At 42.0% G+C, this 18,994-nt stretch overlaps 1 protein-coding gene across 1 annotated transcript in view; it reads left to right on the forward strand.

Moving 5' to 3' along the window:
- Positions 1–18,994, forward strand: part of LOC120025362 (synaptic vesicle membrane protein VAT-1 homolog-like) — a 29,731-nt gene that overhangs the window by 6,328 nt on the left and 4,409 nt on the right. The window contains exons 6-8 of the mRNA XM_038969904.1: positions 1,668–1,723; positions 1,862–2,056; positions 18,498–18,581. Of these exons, the coding sequence (XP_038825832.1) occupies positions 1,668–1,723; positions 1,862–2,056; positions 18,498–18,581 (335 nt within the window). The remainder of the gene's footprint in view (positions 1–1,667; positions 1,724–1,861; positions 2,057–18,497; positions 18,582–18,994) is intronic.

An 18,994-nucleotide genomic window follows, 5' to 3' on the forward strand; every position in this document is an offset into this window, starting at 1 on the left:
GAATATTGCTGTGGGGACTTGCTTCCGTTCAGTCAAAAGAGCATTAGTGAGGTCGGGCATGGATATTGGGCGATTAGGCCTGGCTCGCAGTCTGTATGGACTTCGCTTTGTGCACAGGGGCATTGTCATGCTGAAACAGGAAAGGGCCTTCCCCAAACTGTTGCCACAAAGTTGGAAGCATAGAATCATCTAGAATGTCATTGTATGCTGTAGCGTTAAGATTTCCCTTAACTGTATCTAAGGAGCCTAGCCTGAACCATGAAAAATAGCCCCAGACCATTATTCCTCCTCCACCAAACTTTACAGTTGGGACTATGCATTCGAGCAGGTAGCATTCTCCTGGCATCCGCCAAACCCAGATTTGCCCGTCAGACGGCAAGATGGTAAAGTGCGCTTCATCACTCCAGAGAACGCATTTCCACTGCTCCAGAGTTCAATGGCGGTGAGCTTTACATCACTCCAGCCGACGCTTGGCATTGCGCATGGTGGAAACCCATTTCATGAAGCTCCCGACAAACAGTTCTTGTGCCGACGTTGCTTCCAGAGGCAGTTTGGAACTCGCTAGTGAGTATTGCAACCGAGGACAGACGATTTTTACGCGCTACGCACTTCAGCACTCAGCAGTCCCGTTCTGTGAGCTTGTGTGGCCTACCACTTCGCGGCTGAGCCGTTGTTCCTCCTAGACGTTTCCACTTCACAAGAACAGCACTTACAGTTGACCGGGGCAGCTCTAGCAGGGCAGAAATGTGTCGTTTTGTCTATGGAGATTGCATGGCTGTGTGCTCGATTATATACACCTGTGTGGCTGAAATAGCCGAATCCACTAATTTGAAGGGGTGTCCATATACTTTTGTATATATAGTGTGTGTGACTTGTTAAGCACATTTTTACTCCTGAACTTATTTAGGCTTGCCATAACAAAGGGGTTGAATACTTGTTGACTCAAGACATTTCAGCTTTTCATAAAAAAAAAATACAAAAATGGCTTTGACGTTATGGGGTACGAAAAATTGCAATTTAATCTATTTTAAATTCAGGCTAAAACACAACAAAATGTGGAAAAAGTCAACAGGTGTGAATACTTTCTGAAGGCACTGTTTCCTATGACATAGCTTAGACCACAAATATTTTTTACGTTTCTTGTAAGCTCTTTCACCTTGTCTAAGGACACTTAGAATGCAGATGGTCCTATTATTTATAGGTAATATCCCTCCATCTACTCAATAGTCAATCTGGACAGAATTTAAGCGACCGCTTGAACCTCATTGAAAACCAAGCGTGCGTTGTGATTCAGTGTGAAATGTAGGTTAATTCAAATGGATAAAAAAATGATACCTGAATTTATTTTACTGACCCTGGCTTTTATCCACATCTGAATTGTTTAATTACAAGAGTCTTCTTGGGTTTCAGATAATGTAGAATTAGTGTTTCTGTCAGAATGACAGTCGTGGAGTTGTAACACTAGTGCGGCATGAATCAATGAATAATATAACGGTGAACAGAGTTCATTAGCTGTGCCAGATCTAAAGGAGGCAACCACTCCTCCCCCACAATAACCCCTCTTCACCTCACGGCTCTTTACGGTTCACCTATCACTTCAGCCCAACAGTTAACACAGCCACCCTGTCTCTCTCTATAAGCTTGTGTCTTTGTTTTTGTGTTTTCAGGCTCATCAAACATGGTGACCGGGGAAACAAAGAGTTTCTTCAGCCTTGCAAAATCTGTGAGTCAGAAAAGTCTGTCACTGAGTTTACAGAATGGAACAGTCTGTTTAATATTTATCGAACATTCATTACTTACAATGAAACACAAATTAGTTATTGGGGTAAGTGATGTGTGTGTCTCTGGTTTGACTCCCCAGTGGTGGCAGGTTGAGAAGGTGAACCCTATTAAACTCTATGAGGAGAACAAGGTCATTGCTGGATTCTCGCTGCTCAACCTCCTGTTCAAGCAGGGCAGGTGTGGGCAGGTGAAAACGGTGGTGGAGAAACTCTTCTCCCTCTACAACCAGAAGAAGATCAAACCTGTGGTGGACTCCCTGTGGGCACTGGAGGAGGTAAGTGGACAGCTGGTGGGCAGGGATATTTCCCTGAACACATCTGGCATGATGTCTTTAACTGGTAGGTCTACTATACAGCCAATCTGGGAATGATCCACACGGTCACTAAGGAAACACAGATGGGTAGTAGGAAAGTTTTAGAGAAGGTGGTATGGAAACATCCTGGATGGAGTGTCATCTGTTGTTTGTCACTTTTCCGCTGTTAGTGGACGTTGGTTCGGCCCGCAGATGGCAGGTGGGCCGTTGAGACCGGTTGCTTGTTTTGATGGATGCAGTTATGCGACGTTCACATTCACGCCCACATGAATTCCATACATCAATCTCTCCTCTCCATCTCTGCCAGTGCATCTCTCTGGGTGTCTGTTTTCCTCTTTCTGTTTCTACACCGTCACCAACTCTGTTTGTAAAGAAACACAAATGTGACATTTGGGTGTTTCACACATTCTGCTATTTCTGTGGACTTGATAGTGGAACTGCTAGTGGTTAGCAGGCAGCTCAGCACAGAGGGTCATAGAGTCATTTATTGAGACTACAGTCCTGCTGCTATGAGGTAGATGATTGGTGGTTTAATTATTCACAAGATCCCCTGCTTATAGAACAGTGAAAGACCTTCCGGAGCTTTCCTCTCCATTCATATTACTGGTGTTTACCTCCACTCAGTTATTTTTATTTATACACCTATACAGTATACATACATACACATATTGACCAAAATCTGTTTCAAGTGAAAAAATGTATAGACAAATTGAATTATTTCTGTCCTTCCTATCGAATGTCTGAGACACTACTGTACATTTCATTTATCCATTCCAGGAAATGTGAATAGTTTCTCTGGTAAGGCTGACATGTTATTATTTGAGTAGAAACAGTCAAGGAGATACAGTGTGTCATGTAATTTGATTGAATTACATTGTGTTGGTTAGGTGGTCAGTTCAAATCACAGAGCCGACCTCTGATTCCGAGGGGTTGGGTTAAAAGCGGAAGTAAAGTTTTGGTTGTGTGCACTAGACCAGTGGTTCCCAAACTTTTTATAGTCCCATACCCCTTCAAACATTCAACCTCCAGCTGTGTACCCCCTCTAGCACCAGGGTCAGCACACTCTCAAATGTTGTTTTTTGTCATCATTGTAAGCCTGCCACACACACACTATACAATACATTTATTAAACATAAGAATGAGTGTGAGTTTTTGTCACAACCCGGCTCATGGGAAGTGACAAAGAGCTCTTATAGGACCAGGGCACAAATAATAATAATCAATAATTTTGCTCTTTATCTCACCATCTTACATATAAAACCTTATTTGTTAATTGAAAATTGTGAATAACTCACCACATGTTAATGAGAAGGGTGTGCTTGAAAGGATGCACATAACTCTGCAATGTTGGGTTGTATTGTATTGGAGAGAGTCTCAGTCTTAAATCATTTTCTACACACAGTCTGGGCTTTTATTTAGTTTTCATGCCAGGGAGGGCTGAGAATCCACTCTCACATAGGTACGTGGTTGCAAAGGGCATCAGTGTCTTAACATCGCGATTTGCCAAGGCAGGATACTCTGAGCGCAGCCCAATCCAGAAATCTGGCAATGACTTCTGACTAAATTCAATTTTCACAGTTTTCGATGAGGCTCTCTTGTTCAGATATCAGTAAGTGGACTGGAGGCAGGGCATGAAAGGGATAACGAATCCAGTTGTTTGTGTCATCCGTTTCGGGAATGTACCGGCATAATTGCGCACCCAACTCACTTCAGTGCTTCCCTATATCACATTTGACATTGTCCGTAAGCTTGAGTTAATTTGCACACAAACAATCATACAATGATGGAAAGACCTGTGTGTTGTCCTTGTTAATGCAGACAGAGAAGAGCTCCAACTTGTTAATCATAGCCTAAATTTTGTCCCTCACATTGAATGTAGCTGCAGAGAGTCCCTGTAATCCTAGATTCAGATCATTCAGGCGAGAAAAAACATCACCCAGATAGGCCAGTCATGTGAGAAACTTGTCATCATGCAAGTGGTCAGACAAGTGAAAAATATGGTCAGTAAAGAAAACTTTAAGCTCGTCTCTCAATTTAAAAAAGTGTCAATACTTTGCCCCTTGATAACCAGCACACTTGTATGTTGTAAAAGTGTTACATGGTTGCTGCCCATATCATTGCATAGTGCAGAAAATACACGAGAGTTCAGGGGCCTTGCTTTAAAAAAGCATTTTCACTGTAGTGTCCAAAACGTCTTTCAAGCTGTCAGGCATTCCTTTGGTAGCAAGAGCCTCTCTGTGGATGATGCAGTGTACCCAAGTGGCGTCGGGAGCAACTGCTTGCACGCGCGTTACCACTCCACTATGTCTCCCTGTCATGGCTTTTGTGCCATCAGTACAGATACCAACACATCTTGACCACCAAAGTCCATTTGATGTCACCAAGCTGTCCAGTACTTTAAAAATATCCTCTCCTGTTGGCCTGGTTTCCAGTGGTTTGCAGAAGAGGATGTCTTCCTTAATTGACCCCCCATAAATGTAACGGACATATACCAGGAGCTGTGCCAGGCCTGACACATCTGTTGACTCATGCAGCTGTAACGCATAGAATTCACTGGCTTGTATGCAAAGCAGTAATTGTTTCAAAACATCTCCTGTTATGTCACTGATGCATCATGAAACAGTGTTGTTTGATAAAGGCATTGTCTGTATAGTTTTTTTTGGCCTTTTCCACCAGCATTGTCCCAGCCATATCCGCGGCAGCAGGTAGAATTAAAGTCCAACGTCCCTGTCTGTTGGTCGGTTCTTTCCCGGGTAAGGAGGCAGTAGCTCTTCGGCTGCGTCAGATTCACAACTGTCAGTGTCCATGTCAGCTGGGCTAATAACAAATGTAGAATTACTGATAATAGCATTGGATGTGCTTGTGGAAGCAGAACAACTTGTGTCGTTGACAGGTGCAGGTGTAGTACTGCTGGTAGTAGCAGTACTACTAGTAGAGTATGGATACGGGCCTTACTTTTTTTTTTACCATTTATACATTTTTGAGCAAGCGGAATGAGCAGCAGCTACTTTTGGCTACATACGGACCGTTAGTGGAATTCCCACGAGAGAAAAGCGGTTAATGTGATTGGATGTTAATTATTTGATTAGGCTACCTGTATTTGACATTGTGTTGTTATTTTGCTGAACACTAGATGGTTGAATTTTATTTTTGGCAGTGAAACGAGGCTACTCAGGCGAGAAAAAAACCTCCCCCAAATGTATAGACCCTTTGGAAAATATAAATGGACTGTTTTAAATGTGAAGGAAAAAAATATATATTTATATATTAAAAAAATAATGTGAATCACATTTTTCTTTGTCTTACCCCCAAAGGCTGGTTTGGTACATGATTCTGTACAGTACACTCTTAGAAAAAAAGGTTCCAAAAGGGTTCTTCAGCTGTACCCATAGGAGAACCGTTTTGTTTCCAGGTAGAACTCTTTTGGGTTCCATGTTGAACCCTCCTTGGAAAGGGTTCTACCTGGAACCAAAAGGGTTTTACCTGGAACAATAAAGTGTTCTTCAAAGGGTTATCCTATGGAGATAGCCGAAGAACCCTTATTGGTTCTAAATAGCACCTTTTTTTCTAAGAGTTGTCCTCCACAAGAGGACATTTAATAAATGGGCTCCCTTGTGTTCAGAACACAGCCTTAGTTGAACAGACACCTGTGATTTGCTTGAAGACAGCAAGCAATAAATAAAGGATTAATTTTATACTGAACAAAATTATAAACGCAACATGCAACAATTTCAACCATTTTACTGAGTTACAGTTCATAGAAGGAAATCAGGCAATTGAAATAAATACATTAGGCCCAAATCTAGAGATTTCACATGACTGGGCATGGGCACAGCCATGGGTGGGCCTGGGAGGGCATAGGCCCACCCACTGGGAAGCCAGGTCCAGCCAATCAGAATGTTTTTCCCCACGAAAGAGCTTTATTACAGATGGAAATACTCCTCAGTTTCATCAGTTGTTCAGGTGGCTGGTTTCAGACAATTCCGCAGGTGAAGAAGCCGGATGTGAAATCAAATTCAAATCAAATTGTATTTGTCACATACACATGGTTAGCAGATATTAATGTGAGTGTAACAAAATGCTTTTGGTTCTAGTTCCGACAGTGCAGTAATATCTAACAAGTAATCTAACAATTCCCCAACAACTACCTAATACACACAAATCTAAAGGGGTGAATGAGAATATGTACATGTAAGTATATGAATGAGCGAAGGCCGAGCGGCATAGGCAAGGTGCAATAGATGGTATAAAATACAGTATATACATGTGAAATGAGTAATGTAAGATATGTAAACATTATTAAAGTGGTATTATTTAGAGTGCGTTGTATAAAGTGACTAGTGATCCATTTATTAAAGTGGCCAGTGATTGGGTCTCAATGTAGGTAGCAGCCTCTCTGAGTTAGTGATTGCTGTTTAGTAGTCTGATGGCCTTGAGATAGAAGCTGTTTTTCATTCTCTCGCTCCCAGCTTTGATGCACCTGTACTGACCTCGCCTTCTGGATGGTAGCGGTGTGAACAGGCAGTGGCTCGGATGGTTGATGTCCTTGATGATCTTTTTGGCCTTCCTGTGACATCGGGTGCTGTAGGTGACCCCGGTGATGCGTTGTGCAGGCCCACACCACCCTCTGGAGAGCCTTGTGGTTGAGGGCGGTGCAGTTGCCATACCAGGCTGTGATACAGCCTGACAGGATGCTCTCGATTGTGCATCTGTAAAAGTTTGTCAGGGTTTTGGGTGACAAGCCAAATTTCTTCAGCCTCCTGAGATTGAAGAGGCGTTGTTGCGTCTTCTTCACCACACTGTCTGTGTGAGTGGACCATTTCAGTTTGTCTGTGATGTGTACGCCGAGGAACTTAAAACTTTCCACCTTCTCCACTGCTGTCCCTTCGATGTGGATAAGGGGGTGCTCCCTCTGCTGCTTCCTGAAGTCCAAGATCATCTCCTTTGTTTTGTTGACATTGAGTGAGAGGTTGTTTTCCTGACACCACACTCCGAGTGCCCTCACCTCCTCCCTTTAGGCTGTCTCATCGTTGTTGGTAATCAAGCCCACTACTGTTGAGTCATCTGCAAACTTGATGATTGAGTTGGAGTCGTGCATGACCACGCAGTCATGGGTGAACAGGGAGTACAGGAGGGGGCTGAGTACGCACCCTTGAATGTCCTTGTTTGGCGTGGTTACACGTGGTCTGCAGTTGTGAGGCCAGTTGGGCGTACTGCCAAATACTCTTAAACGACGTTGTGGCTTATGGTAGAGCAACATTAAATTCTCTGGCAACAGCTCTGGTGGACATTCCTGCAGTCAGCATGCCAATTGTACACATCTGTGGCATTGTGTTGTGACAAAACTGCACATTTTAGTGTGGTCTTTTATTTTCCCCAGCACAAGGTGCACCTCTGTAATGATCATGCTGTTTAATCAGCTTCTTTATATGCCACACATGTCAGGTGGATGGATTATCTTGGCAAGGGGAAAATGCTCAATAACATGGATGTAAACAAATTTGTCCACAACATTTCAGAGAAATAAGCTTTTTGTGCATATGGAACATTTCTGGGATCTTTAATTTCAGCTCATGAAACTTTTGACCAATACTTTTGTTCAGTATAGATCCATGTTTGCTTGGTTTATTGTTTTTCCTTTTGATCCTATCAGGCATTGTGGTGGGAAAGTGACAGACTGACTCCCCACTATTCTGCATGGTTGTCATGGTTTCAGAAGTTGATCCATCCACAGCATTCTGCAAAGTCATGCCAGGGTGGGTGGCACCTTTAAATGCTCATATCAGAATAGGAAAGAAAGTGATTGAGGAATTCAAATCCCTAATTACAGATGTATCACACTGAGATGACATACTGTAATAAGTTATCATTTTTTTCCCAATCAAGATTTTTTATTTGGAATTAATTATCAAAATATTTGCCGTGAGGTCACTGTCTTCGAAATCAGTCATCCGAATAAACCTCAAATAAACAAATAATGACAGTCAGTGGAATAAATGCTATCCTAGCATGTCAGCTACTTTGAGTTGATAAATTGACTTTTCTAAAAGGCTTCCCTATCTTAGTTCTGTCCATTAGAAACATTATTGACTTACAGGCTTTCAGAGTGTTGACTTAACCTACAATCATTTTACTCTGGGGACTGCATGTACTTGTAATACTATTGACAATGATATTACTCCTCATGTGCAACAATAGTGCAGGCCTGAGTTTGTCAGCGAGACATGACTGACCTTCTGTATCCATATGGTCCCTTTCCATCAGGAGACATAATGTGATGTGTGATGAATTGAGCTCTGTCACCTGAGTGCAGAACCACCGTTCCCCAGACATGGCTCATATTAATCTCTGCTGTTCACTTCTCCCCCAAGAGGGCTCTTCAGAACACATGTTCTCTATCTGGAAGCCTCCACCACACAGAGTCATGTTTTGGATGTGAAGTGTGTTCTGCCTTATGCCGTCACAGCATGGAAAAGTGTTATTTAGAAAGTCAGGGAGATTAGTACCTGCTGCTCCATACTCATCATAAGATGTAATAACATACTAGCTACGTGGTCTGTATCACCTGACTGATACATCTGCAGACTCCTCACTGCCCGGAGAAAAACTACTCTGCTAATCATGAGGAGACTGCAGCTGGTACCGCAGAAGAGGGCGAGAGAGTGTAAGGGCAGAGAGAGAGAGAGAAGTTAGTGAAGGTTAATGAGAAAGCAAGGGATAGTGTTTTGAAAGGGAGAGGTTTGAAGGAGGCTTCAGTGCTGTAACATTTTACAGCATCGCTGACACTAAAGCTCAGCCCTAATAGTCATCGTTGTTTATGATCCTACTGTTCTGCTTGGAAACAATACCAGACCCAGAGGGCGAAATAGATGAGTTGGCCATGTCTTCTCCAAGCAATGTGAATCTTATTACCTGTGTTGTGGCCATGCTTTCTGGATGCCATTTAACCCCCTGAGCTGAAGATGATTATCTGGATACTTTCTATGACAGCAACATTCATCATTCAGCACCAGTGTGGCCAGGGGCCTCGCTGTGATTGTTTGGTATGGTCCTCTACCTTCTGTTCCACAGTAGTCATGAGGGAACTCATGCAACATCTCCCCGTGACATCCTGACCAGGGGATATCATTTTGTTCTCCACAGCCTCTTAATGTCTCTAGACTCGGATTTGTTTTGCAAAGCAATATATCAAACGGGTTTGCACAGTGAAAAGCAAGTTTACATATAAGGCTATTGTCTTGGAGAAAGGCAATGATGTGTTTCTGTCTTTTTTTTTCTTCCTCTGCTTTGAAGAGCGGCTTTGAAGATACAGACTTCAATTACTACAAACTATTTCTGAATGCCCTGAGCATCACAGAGGCAATTCTCTCCTGTGCCCGTGAGTCAAGTGAAGTCCTGGAGAGGTCCATAGTGAAGTTCAGGGGGCTATTAGAGGAATGCAGCCGGAGAATGCACAAAGCTCCCCCCTAGAGATGCACATCAACCAGCTGTATCCTGCTCCTCCAAACCAGTCAGTCTTTCACAGCACTCCAGGAAATGAACACCCCTCCAGAAACACAACTCTAGTATGCTTTATGCTGTGCTGCTCACTCAGGGAAGAACCCATTTTTACCTTGGGCCACATCCATTTGTCTGTTGCCTAGGAATTGTCAGTGAGCTGACACCGGAATGCATATCGGTTGTTTTCGGACCGTTGTTTACTGTTGTTGCAGAGCTCTCCCTCCCAACCAGCCTGGCTGTTCCACTCTGCTCCCTGACACCTCAGATCTGGCATTGGCAGGAGGCAGGCAAGGCAGCCAGGCAGCTCTGGACAATCTGATTTATGGTCCTCTCAGACAGCACTTGTTAAAACTCAGCACCAGCAGTGTTTTCCCCTCACCAGCCTATCAGGCAGAAGGCCATTACTGACACTGGCATTACTCAGGATGTACTACCACCGTAGCCAGGCTACAGATAACGCAAGCCTCAGTAGATTCACTAGTCCACCTTGTCCTGGAAATATGTTTTGATTTCTCATTAATGAGACTGTCATGGTTAAAGTCTGCTGAGTTGTCACCTAAATCTTGTGTGACACAAGCCTGAACCACACTTTCAATGCTTTAATGCTGTCGTCTGTGTCTTATCTGTATCCTATCCTACAGCCGAGAAGTATTCTCAACACAGCACCTTTTCTGTCGCTACTTGTTGCCCAGTGGACTCCTGCTCAGCTGTCTCGTGTCGCTAACTGAGCTACAGCATTAGTATTACGTGGTTGTATATCACGGCACAGCTCTCGGTTTGGCCACACCAGATCTGGCGTTACCTCCCCGGCTGAGCCAAGCTTGGCACTGTTGCCATGGGAACCAAGGCCCTGCATTGATAAATAGGCCGGAGTGTAGCCAGGGATCTCTCCGAACGTGGGGGTGGGAAGAGAGTGACCAGGCTGCCACACCCTGTTATGACACCTTAGAGCCATTTTCACTGACTAGTGACCTGTAGGACAGTGAAATCTATCAGCAGCATGTGGGCTCTCTGACACACTGAAATGAACCGTGCTAAGACTGGCATGTATTATGGGTTGTTATCATTGTTAGCTACTGATTCCACCACATGGTCTGATCATTCCTGTTTGTTCCAGTGATTCAAATGGCTGTTGTCATTCACCCCATGTTTGCTCTGGCTCCTGCACCTTTCTATTAACACTATCATGTAAATTAAGGCTCTTAAATCTGGGCCTTAGCTACGCTTGTTGATTTAATGACCTCGCACCTGGCAAACCTGGCCTGTGTAAGACAGCATGATGAACACAGTCCTCTCCTCTCGTAGTAGGCAGTAAGCTGAATGTGCCCAAATGGTAGAAGGAACGGAAGCCCCCAGATAAGGTTGTTATCTGTTCATCTGTAATACACGGAGGAAAATGGATGGCTGACTCGTATTGGTGAATTGTTCATAAACATGTGAAATGATAGACATTAATGTTATTCATCAGTGTGCAGTCCAACTGATTTGCAGAGATAAATTGAACAACATGTAAACGGCTGTAGATAACTAGATAATAACACTGTGATTCCTAAACCATATTCACTTTGATTAAATCTATTTTTAATAATGTAACTTTGTTCCTTATATGCACAGCATTGGAAATATGAATTTCTGTATCACTTGACTGAGTGGACTATTTTCCTCTGAATTGTTAAATGTGTCAAGTCAAGATATCTCAAAATGGGTCCATCACAGCACACCGTGTTTCCTTCAGGTGATCGACGGGAGCTTGTGAATTTTCTAACTATAATAATAGCACATCAGAATTTCCAGAATAATGACAGTTTCTCTTTTGCTCCATTAAGAAGTCTGAAATGATGTCACTTATGGTTTGTAATGCACTTCTATTTTTTGTGGCTATTAGCAGTCCTTTGGGTATTTCCAATCCACAGATCTGGTAGACATTTTTAGATGGGATCTCTTTATTTCTGCTGACAATTTGAAGACTATTAGTACATTTTCAAAAAGACAAGCTTAGCTTACCCCCTCAGTACTGTACTATCTTTTTCATATGCACTTACAGGAAGTATTTACACCCCTTGACTTAAAAAAAAGAAATTGTTACATCCTGAGTTTAAAATGGATTAAATTGAGAATTTGTGTCACTGATCTACACACAATAACTAATAATATCAAAGTGTAATTATGTTTTTCTAAATGTTTAGTAGTGGTGGCTGCATCATGTTATGGGTATACTTGTAATCATTAAGGATTGGGGAGTTTTTCAGGATACAAAATAAACTCAATGGAGCTAAGCACAGGCACAATCCTAGAGGAAAACCTGCTTCAGTCTGCTTTCCACCAGACAGGACAATAACCTAAAACACAAGGCCAAATATACACTGGAGTTGCTTACTAAGAAGACAGTGAATGTTCCTGAGTGGTTGAGTTACTTGTCTAGAAATGATTAACAACCAATTTGACAGAGCTTGAAGAATTCTGAAAAGAATAATAGTCAAATATTGTACAATTCAGTTGTGCAAAGTTCTTAGAGATTTACCCAGAAAGACTCACAGCTGTAAACGCTGCCAAAGGTGATTCTAACATGTATTGACTCAGTGGTGTGAATACTTATGTAAATTAGATATTTAAAAAAATATATACACCGTTCAAAAGTTTGGGGTCACTTAGAAATGTCCTTGTTTTTGAAAGAAAAGCTATTTTTTTGATCAGAAATACAGTGTAGACATTGTTAATGTTGTAAATTACTTTTGTTGCTGGAAATGGTAGATTTTTTTATGGAATATCTACATAGGTGTACAGAGGCCCATTATCAGCAACCATCACTCCTGTGTTCCAATGGCACGTTGTGTTAGCTAATCCAAGTTTATCATTTTAAAAGGCTAATTGATAATTAGAAAACCCTTTTGCAATTATGTTAGCACAGCTGAAAACTGTTGTTCTGATTAAAATCAAGGACGTTTCTAAGTGACCTCAAACTTTTGAATGGTAGTGTATATTTCTAAAACCATGTTTTCACTTTGTCATTATGGGGTATTGTGTGTAGATGGGTGTGTGAAAATGCTATTTAATCCTTTTTGAATTCTGGCTATAACAAGAACATGTGGAGTAAGTCAAGGGGTATGAATACTTTCTGAAGGCACTGTATTTTAAAAGGAACATATGCTTTGTCCACTTACTAGCACACCATAGAACAGCAGTCTTGCCAAATTCAATGAAAACCTACTTTTGTTGTTGTGGGACAATGATCTGAAAAGAACTTGGCCACACTGGCCACCATAAAAACATTTAAGGTCTTGGGAACCCACATCCAGTTTAATCTTCTCCATGTCAGCATTTTCTTTTCAGATTTTAGATTCACTCTAGCTCACATGGTGACAAGATTCTGTTATTTGGTGGCACAAAGGGAGGTATTTTTTGCGTGATGAAAAAATATTTTCCGTTATAAAGCTTTTGTAACACAGGTCTATTGATGCTATGGCTTTGGTTACCTCTCTTGCTCTCAAGCAATTTTCTATGCTACAAACATCTGTCGTGGGAAAATTCTTACACAGGGACACTCAAAGTCAATCTTAAATTAATCATTGTTTATTGTCAGCGCGCTGGAGAGGTTCCAACCAACTCAATGCACCATAGAACACATGTCTGTCAGAAGCTCTTCCTGGGCAGTCCCAGCCGTTGTCTTATATAAAGCTATACACAGACAAGTTATATTTGCATGATTTAGCATAATTAATTAATCATTATCGTTTTGTTTCATTCATGTGACCGACCAATACTGTTTCATAACATGTGACAGACCAACACCTCACAAGGCTTCTCTCTAAGCTGAGACCTTAACTGAGATATTGTTTATTCGTTCTCAAAACAACGTCTGGGCGTACTGCCAAATTGCAGTTACTGATAAGAGGAGGATTTGTACAGTCAGCCACTTGCATGAACACAGACATTGGTTTATAGAACAGCACATGAATAGAACACAGAAATTAGTTATAAGCACAAGCATTCAAATTCCCATTACACACCTCAGCCTGAACCAGCTATAATATGACTGACAATGTAATCGTCTTCTTCAGAATTTCTGCCTTTCCTGTCATTTAGGGTCTTGTCAAGGTTGGATGCTACTAGAAGTTGTGACAGTAGCTGTGTGCCTAGAGATCGATCTCCTGTGTGAGGCTGGTTTGGGATGCCGTGGCCTTTTCCTGTTGTGGGAGGAGGATCTGTTCATTAAACAGCTGCCCACATTCATCTGGGAAGACCGCTCTCTGCTAAACATTCAGATTACGGCTGCCTGATAAAGAATGTTAAGTAATTTATCAAGCCTGACAATGCTTTTTCGGAAAGGGCCTTCTGATCCTCATAGGCTTGGCACTCACCGGTACGACACATCACAATACTACTTCTGGCATGGTCTCAGAAAGGAATTCCAAGATATGACTGTTTAACATCGCAGGGATACCACCGGGATGCAGCCATACCTGGTTGTGTAAGCAGAAGCTTTTCCGTAAATTTTCCAAGTGAGTTCTTTGAAGTCCATTCGGAAGTTATTTTTGTGGTTTGTTGGTGAAATGAGGTTGTGCAATTGTCAGCAGTTGTAGGAGGACAGATACTGTAGCTGTCTGTGGAGCTCTCCGTGATGTTGTCTTGGGAGGATATCGTGCAGCATGTGAGTTTCAGCTTTGTATGAGAGAGAGAGAGAGCGAGAGAGAGGTGTGTTTATGAGATGTTTTGTATTTTTCCTGGGAACCCTGTGCTCTGCTGTTGTCAGTGAGGTTTGGCATGAAATGCAGGGTATTCTCTGGAACCACAGCCCATGAAGAGTCTCATTAACGGGAAGTGGGGTAGCGAGCCAGGGGCAAAGACTCCCATTGCTTGTGTGCGTGGGATGAGAATTCAGGGGGCGTTGGTTAGTGTAAATGCTGAGCCTGGAAAACGGTTCTCGCCTGGCTGGAGAGGGTGGAGGGTGTGTCTTCAGGATGGACTGAAGGAGAGGTTGCCTGGATACCCATGCAGCATTGCCTGTCTAACTTGGAGTGTCTTGGCCAATTAGGGTGTAATCGGGATCTAGACAGGGAGTACAGTAGGGGTTCACCATGGATAAAGCATGGCGGAGCCTCCTTGCTGGTTCTCAGATATGTGCCTGCTTCACAATTTACCCCCTACCGACTCTCCAACCAGCCACAATTCTCCATCATTGTTAATTAACATCACATTAACAGTCCCTGACCTACTTCTGCTTTAGGGTATGTCATTTCTTTTAACTAAAGAATGTTTTGGAAACAATGGGATCCAGACAAAGAGGTACATTGTCTGTGTTTACCATGGTAATGAGAACAGTGATATAGGCCATCCATGGTCATCATCTCTGAGGGGTTGAACTATTCCCATGTAGTGATTATTTAGATCCCCATGAGTTTTAATGAGCGAAATCAGAGAGTAATCACATTACCCTTTTCCATGAAACCCCTCTACCTTCCAGCACAGTTATTGAATGACTTTATAGTATACATCATTTCCAATGCAGTAACTCTGATAACGGCTTTGAACACAGGAACAAACACTGGCACAGACTGCTGGTTCACAGTCTGGATTATGTTGTTCTGGTTTCATGCTTGAGTTCCTTCCACCCTCCTCAGCCCATGAAAAGACGCAATGCCTTTAAGCCTTCCGCATGTGAACCGAACAAGTGTGCTTGCATACTCCATTAAAAGACCTTTGCTTGAAAAATTTGGAAAAAAAGTGTCAATACTACTGTTTGTCAATATTGAGATGCCGTAGCCACTTCCTAAAAATAGTCAGAATGATTTTTTATGTTTTTGCCAAATGGCGCAATTTTACATTTAACCAAGATGTTTTGTTCAGTATATCTCAAGTGAAAAAAGTTGCATGAAAACGATTTGTCTCTCATCAATTAACTGTTTCTTGTCATTCAAGAATCCCTAATGTTGACCAATCATCGACAAAGGGGTGTAGACTTCGGCTACCGACTTCGGCTTGCCTCAAGATATTTTTTGTGTGCATGAACATGCGGAAAAACCCTTGCCGAACAAAAACGTCACAAAATGTTGTCATAATATATGCACAAACTGTTCCAAACTGTTTCGGATGGGAAGGATGCGGACGCATTAAATCTAAATCTTCTTTAACAAAGGAACCTAAAGATTAAGAGATGGGGGGTGGAGATGAGGTGGGGGTGGAGATGAGGTGGGGGATGGATTAACCATGTGGTAGTAAGGTGTCACAGCCGTCCAAACCAACACAACTGTCTCACATTGAAAGTACTCTGTTTGCAGTGGCTTGTAGGAAAATGCTGAGGCAATATTTGTCAGAAATGGAAGGATCCACTGAATCACAGTAACTGTATGACCTCACAAGGCTGTATTTATGATCCCACTTTTTCCCATAACATAATTTATTTACTAACATCATCATTTATGTATGGACAGAGATTGGTGCACCTACCTGGTAGAAATGGTTTTCTCATGGTGTACCTACTGAGTACTGTCTGGATAGCACCCCACTTGGATATCCCAAGGCAAAAAATATTTGCCATTCAAACTGGATAACATGGTCTCACTCAAAGACATTTTAGATTATATCAGATTTTAGTCTTGAAAGAAAAGAAAATAGTTATTGTTCCAACTTCAAACATCGGTGCTACTCGAGTCTGGTAAATCCTGTTGGGGTTGTAGGAGAAATAACATGGAGATTAGATTCCACAACCCACCACCCATCAGGTTGGAGTGGCTCACAGCTGCCACTACTAAAGCAGCCAGTCTCCAGTTTGAGTCAATGGTCGTTGAAAACTCATTTTTAACAATTATCATCTGGGTGATTTTATTCTAAGCGCACTGGTGCTCCTATATTAAAATTCCAGGTCACACAGCAAAATATTTAGGTACATATGCAAGTAAAATGGTCACACTGTAGAGCCATGTGACTCATGTTTTCCATTGCAGAGTGCATCATGTTGAATTACAGCATCACAGAGCCTTCTAGTGCATCTCCCTGTATTTGACTGCAGGATTGATTCTTGGTACACTCATTTTCCTAATTGTGTTCTCAAGTGGGTTTCTGGTAAAGCAAACACTACTGCCATTAGAAATGACCAGGGATGAATTAAAGGAAACTAGAGATCTATCCAACCCCAAGGGGAATGAAACAACACACAATCAGGGAAAACACAACTTGTGCTCAATGGATTTCGGAATCATTATAGAAATGTTACCTCTGATACATTTCCATGCTAAAGATATTACAGTAATGTAATGGGTGTCTACTCATGACTCTCAGTTGCTTCCTTTCAAAACATTCAAAGACAATTGCTCCATTATACAGATATGACTTTGAAAATGCACAGTGCCTTGAAAGATATATTTTGAACTGCTCTCTCAGTGATGCGTTTTATTGTGCTCGCCTGGCCATGGACTGCTGTAAATGGATTCATTCTGCAGTAATCACACTGAGCATAGAGGCAATATCCCTGAGATGCATCAGGGCAGACTGGTCTCAGATATCCCTTCTCTGCTGTACGTAGCAACAGATGATAGGGAGCATGGGGAGTGGTGTGCTTTGAGCACTGAAACATTGGGATTGGTGAAACGTCACCACATAGAACAAAGAGTATAGAGGCAGAGATGCAACTTTAAAATGGAGTCTGACAGTAAGGTAAGAATACTTGGAAGGGCAGCCCTAAAGTGGTCTCCAGTGGCATTGACTTAGAGGAGGTAATCATTATAGGTCATCTCATCATGCTATATGTCATACTGTGAAATGGTGTGATGAAAAATATTGGCGTGGCAGGGTTGACCTCCCTAGAAGTAGGAGGAATACACTTGCAGCACCTTTTTTTTTAGGCGGGTGGAGAGCAGTTCCAATCATCTGTAAATGTCATGAGCTCTGACGGAGGGTTTGGGTATTGACTGAGTCTGGCTAGATGAAGGACAGGGACGCTAATCTTCACCGGCCATGTATATCAATTCAGAAAAGCCACCAGACCACGTCACGCAATATACAAAATACAGTATTCTAGAAATGACACGTATTTTTCAGTCCTGTGAAATGGTGTGATGATCGTCATGCTTTGTGCACATCCTGGCTGTCTTAAATGTGTGCTGGCTCTGATGACTGACTGAATGATTATACAGTGACCTGCACTGATTTATTTGAGAGAGAACCAGTGTGTGCTTCAAGTTACTGTCTGTCTGGGAAGTGGAATGTTTGACCTCTCACTTCCACCCAGCTGAATGAACAGGCAGTAACACTTTAAAATATGGCCCTCAGCTTAGCACATGTAGCAACTGTTCCACTCAGATAATAACACTCTGATCATTCTAAATGAGAGCATGTGCTGACACTGGTTGTATGATTGGTTGAGTTTGGAATCTGAACACCAATTAGTTGTGGTTGTTGGCTGTAATTTGTTGGGTTGTGTATGAAGATTGTACTATGGCTAACCCTGTAAAACAACAAATTTCACTGCACCTATACGTTTTTTAAACACTCTGTTGTTAGTCAGGCTATTTGCACAGCATAATAGCATTCAGTTCAGCAGACAATGTGGACTGTGATTTAAGAATGTGATTTTTAGCTGGCTCCTATTATAAGAGTTTGGATGGAAGATGCTGTTAAATGTAGTTTTAATCACCCCGATTGCAACGTCTACTCCTCTTTGCACATACGTCACACTCTGTCGCTATGTTTTTCATGGGCTTGCTGAGTCACCACTGCCACCTAATGTGCAGTGCCTAAAACTGCATGCACTCTATTCAGAACGTCACATACAGCTCCCAAACAAAATCACAAGCTGTATTTTGGGGGATCGAATGTCTAAACTATATGGTATATATTGTTATTACTGACATTGATTTTATGTGACAGTCAGTGTTTGGTCTGATTGGTTATTGTGTTTGAACCCCAGGTAAAAGAAGCCATGCAGAGGATCCACGACAGAGGCAACATAGGAAAGCTAATCCTGGATGTGGAGAAGTCTCCCACTCCTTTGGTACGTACACAACCCTGACATTTTTTTTCTACAAAAACAAGTTATCAATAAGTGGTCTAAAATTGCACATGCATTCAACAAGTTTGAAAAACTTTGAGGAAAAAGGAAATTATTAACTTCTTATGGCTGAGATCCCGTTAACGGGATCGACTTGACAACAGCCAGTGATAGTGTGGACTGGGCGCCAAATTCAAACAACAGAAATCTCATAATTAAAATTCCTCAAACATACAAGTATTTTACACCATGTTAAAGATAAACTTGTTGTAAATCCAGCCACAGTGTCCTATTTCAAAAAGGCTTTATGACGAAAGCATACCAAACGATTATGTTAGGTCAGTACCTAGTCACAGAAAAACACAGCCATTTTTCCAGCCAAAGAGAGGAGTCACAAAAAGCAGAAATAGAGATAA

The sequence above is a fragment of the Salvelinus namaycush genome, chromosome 30, assembly GCF_016432855.1.
Source record: "Salvelinus namaycush isolate Seneca chromosome 30, SaNama_1.0, whole genome shotgun sequence".
Taxonomy (NCBI): domain Eukaryota; kingdom Metazoa; phylum Chordata; class Actinopteri; order Salmoniformes; family Salmonidae; genus Salvelinus; species Salvelinus namaycush.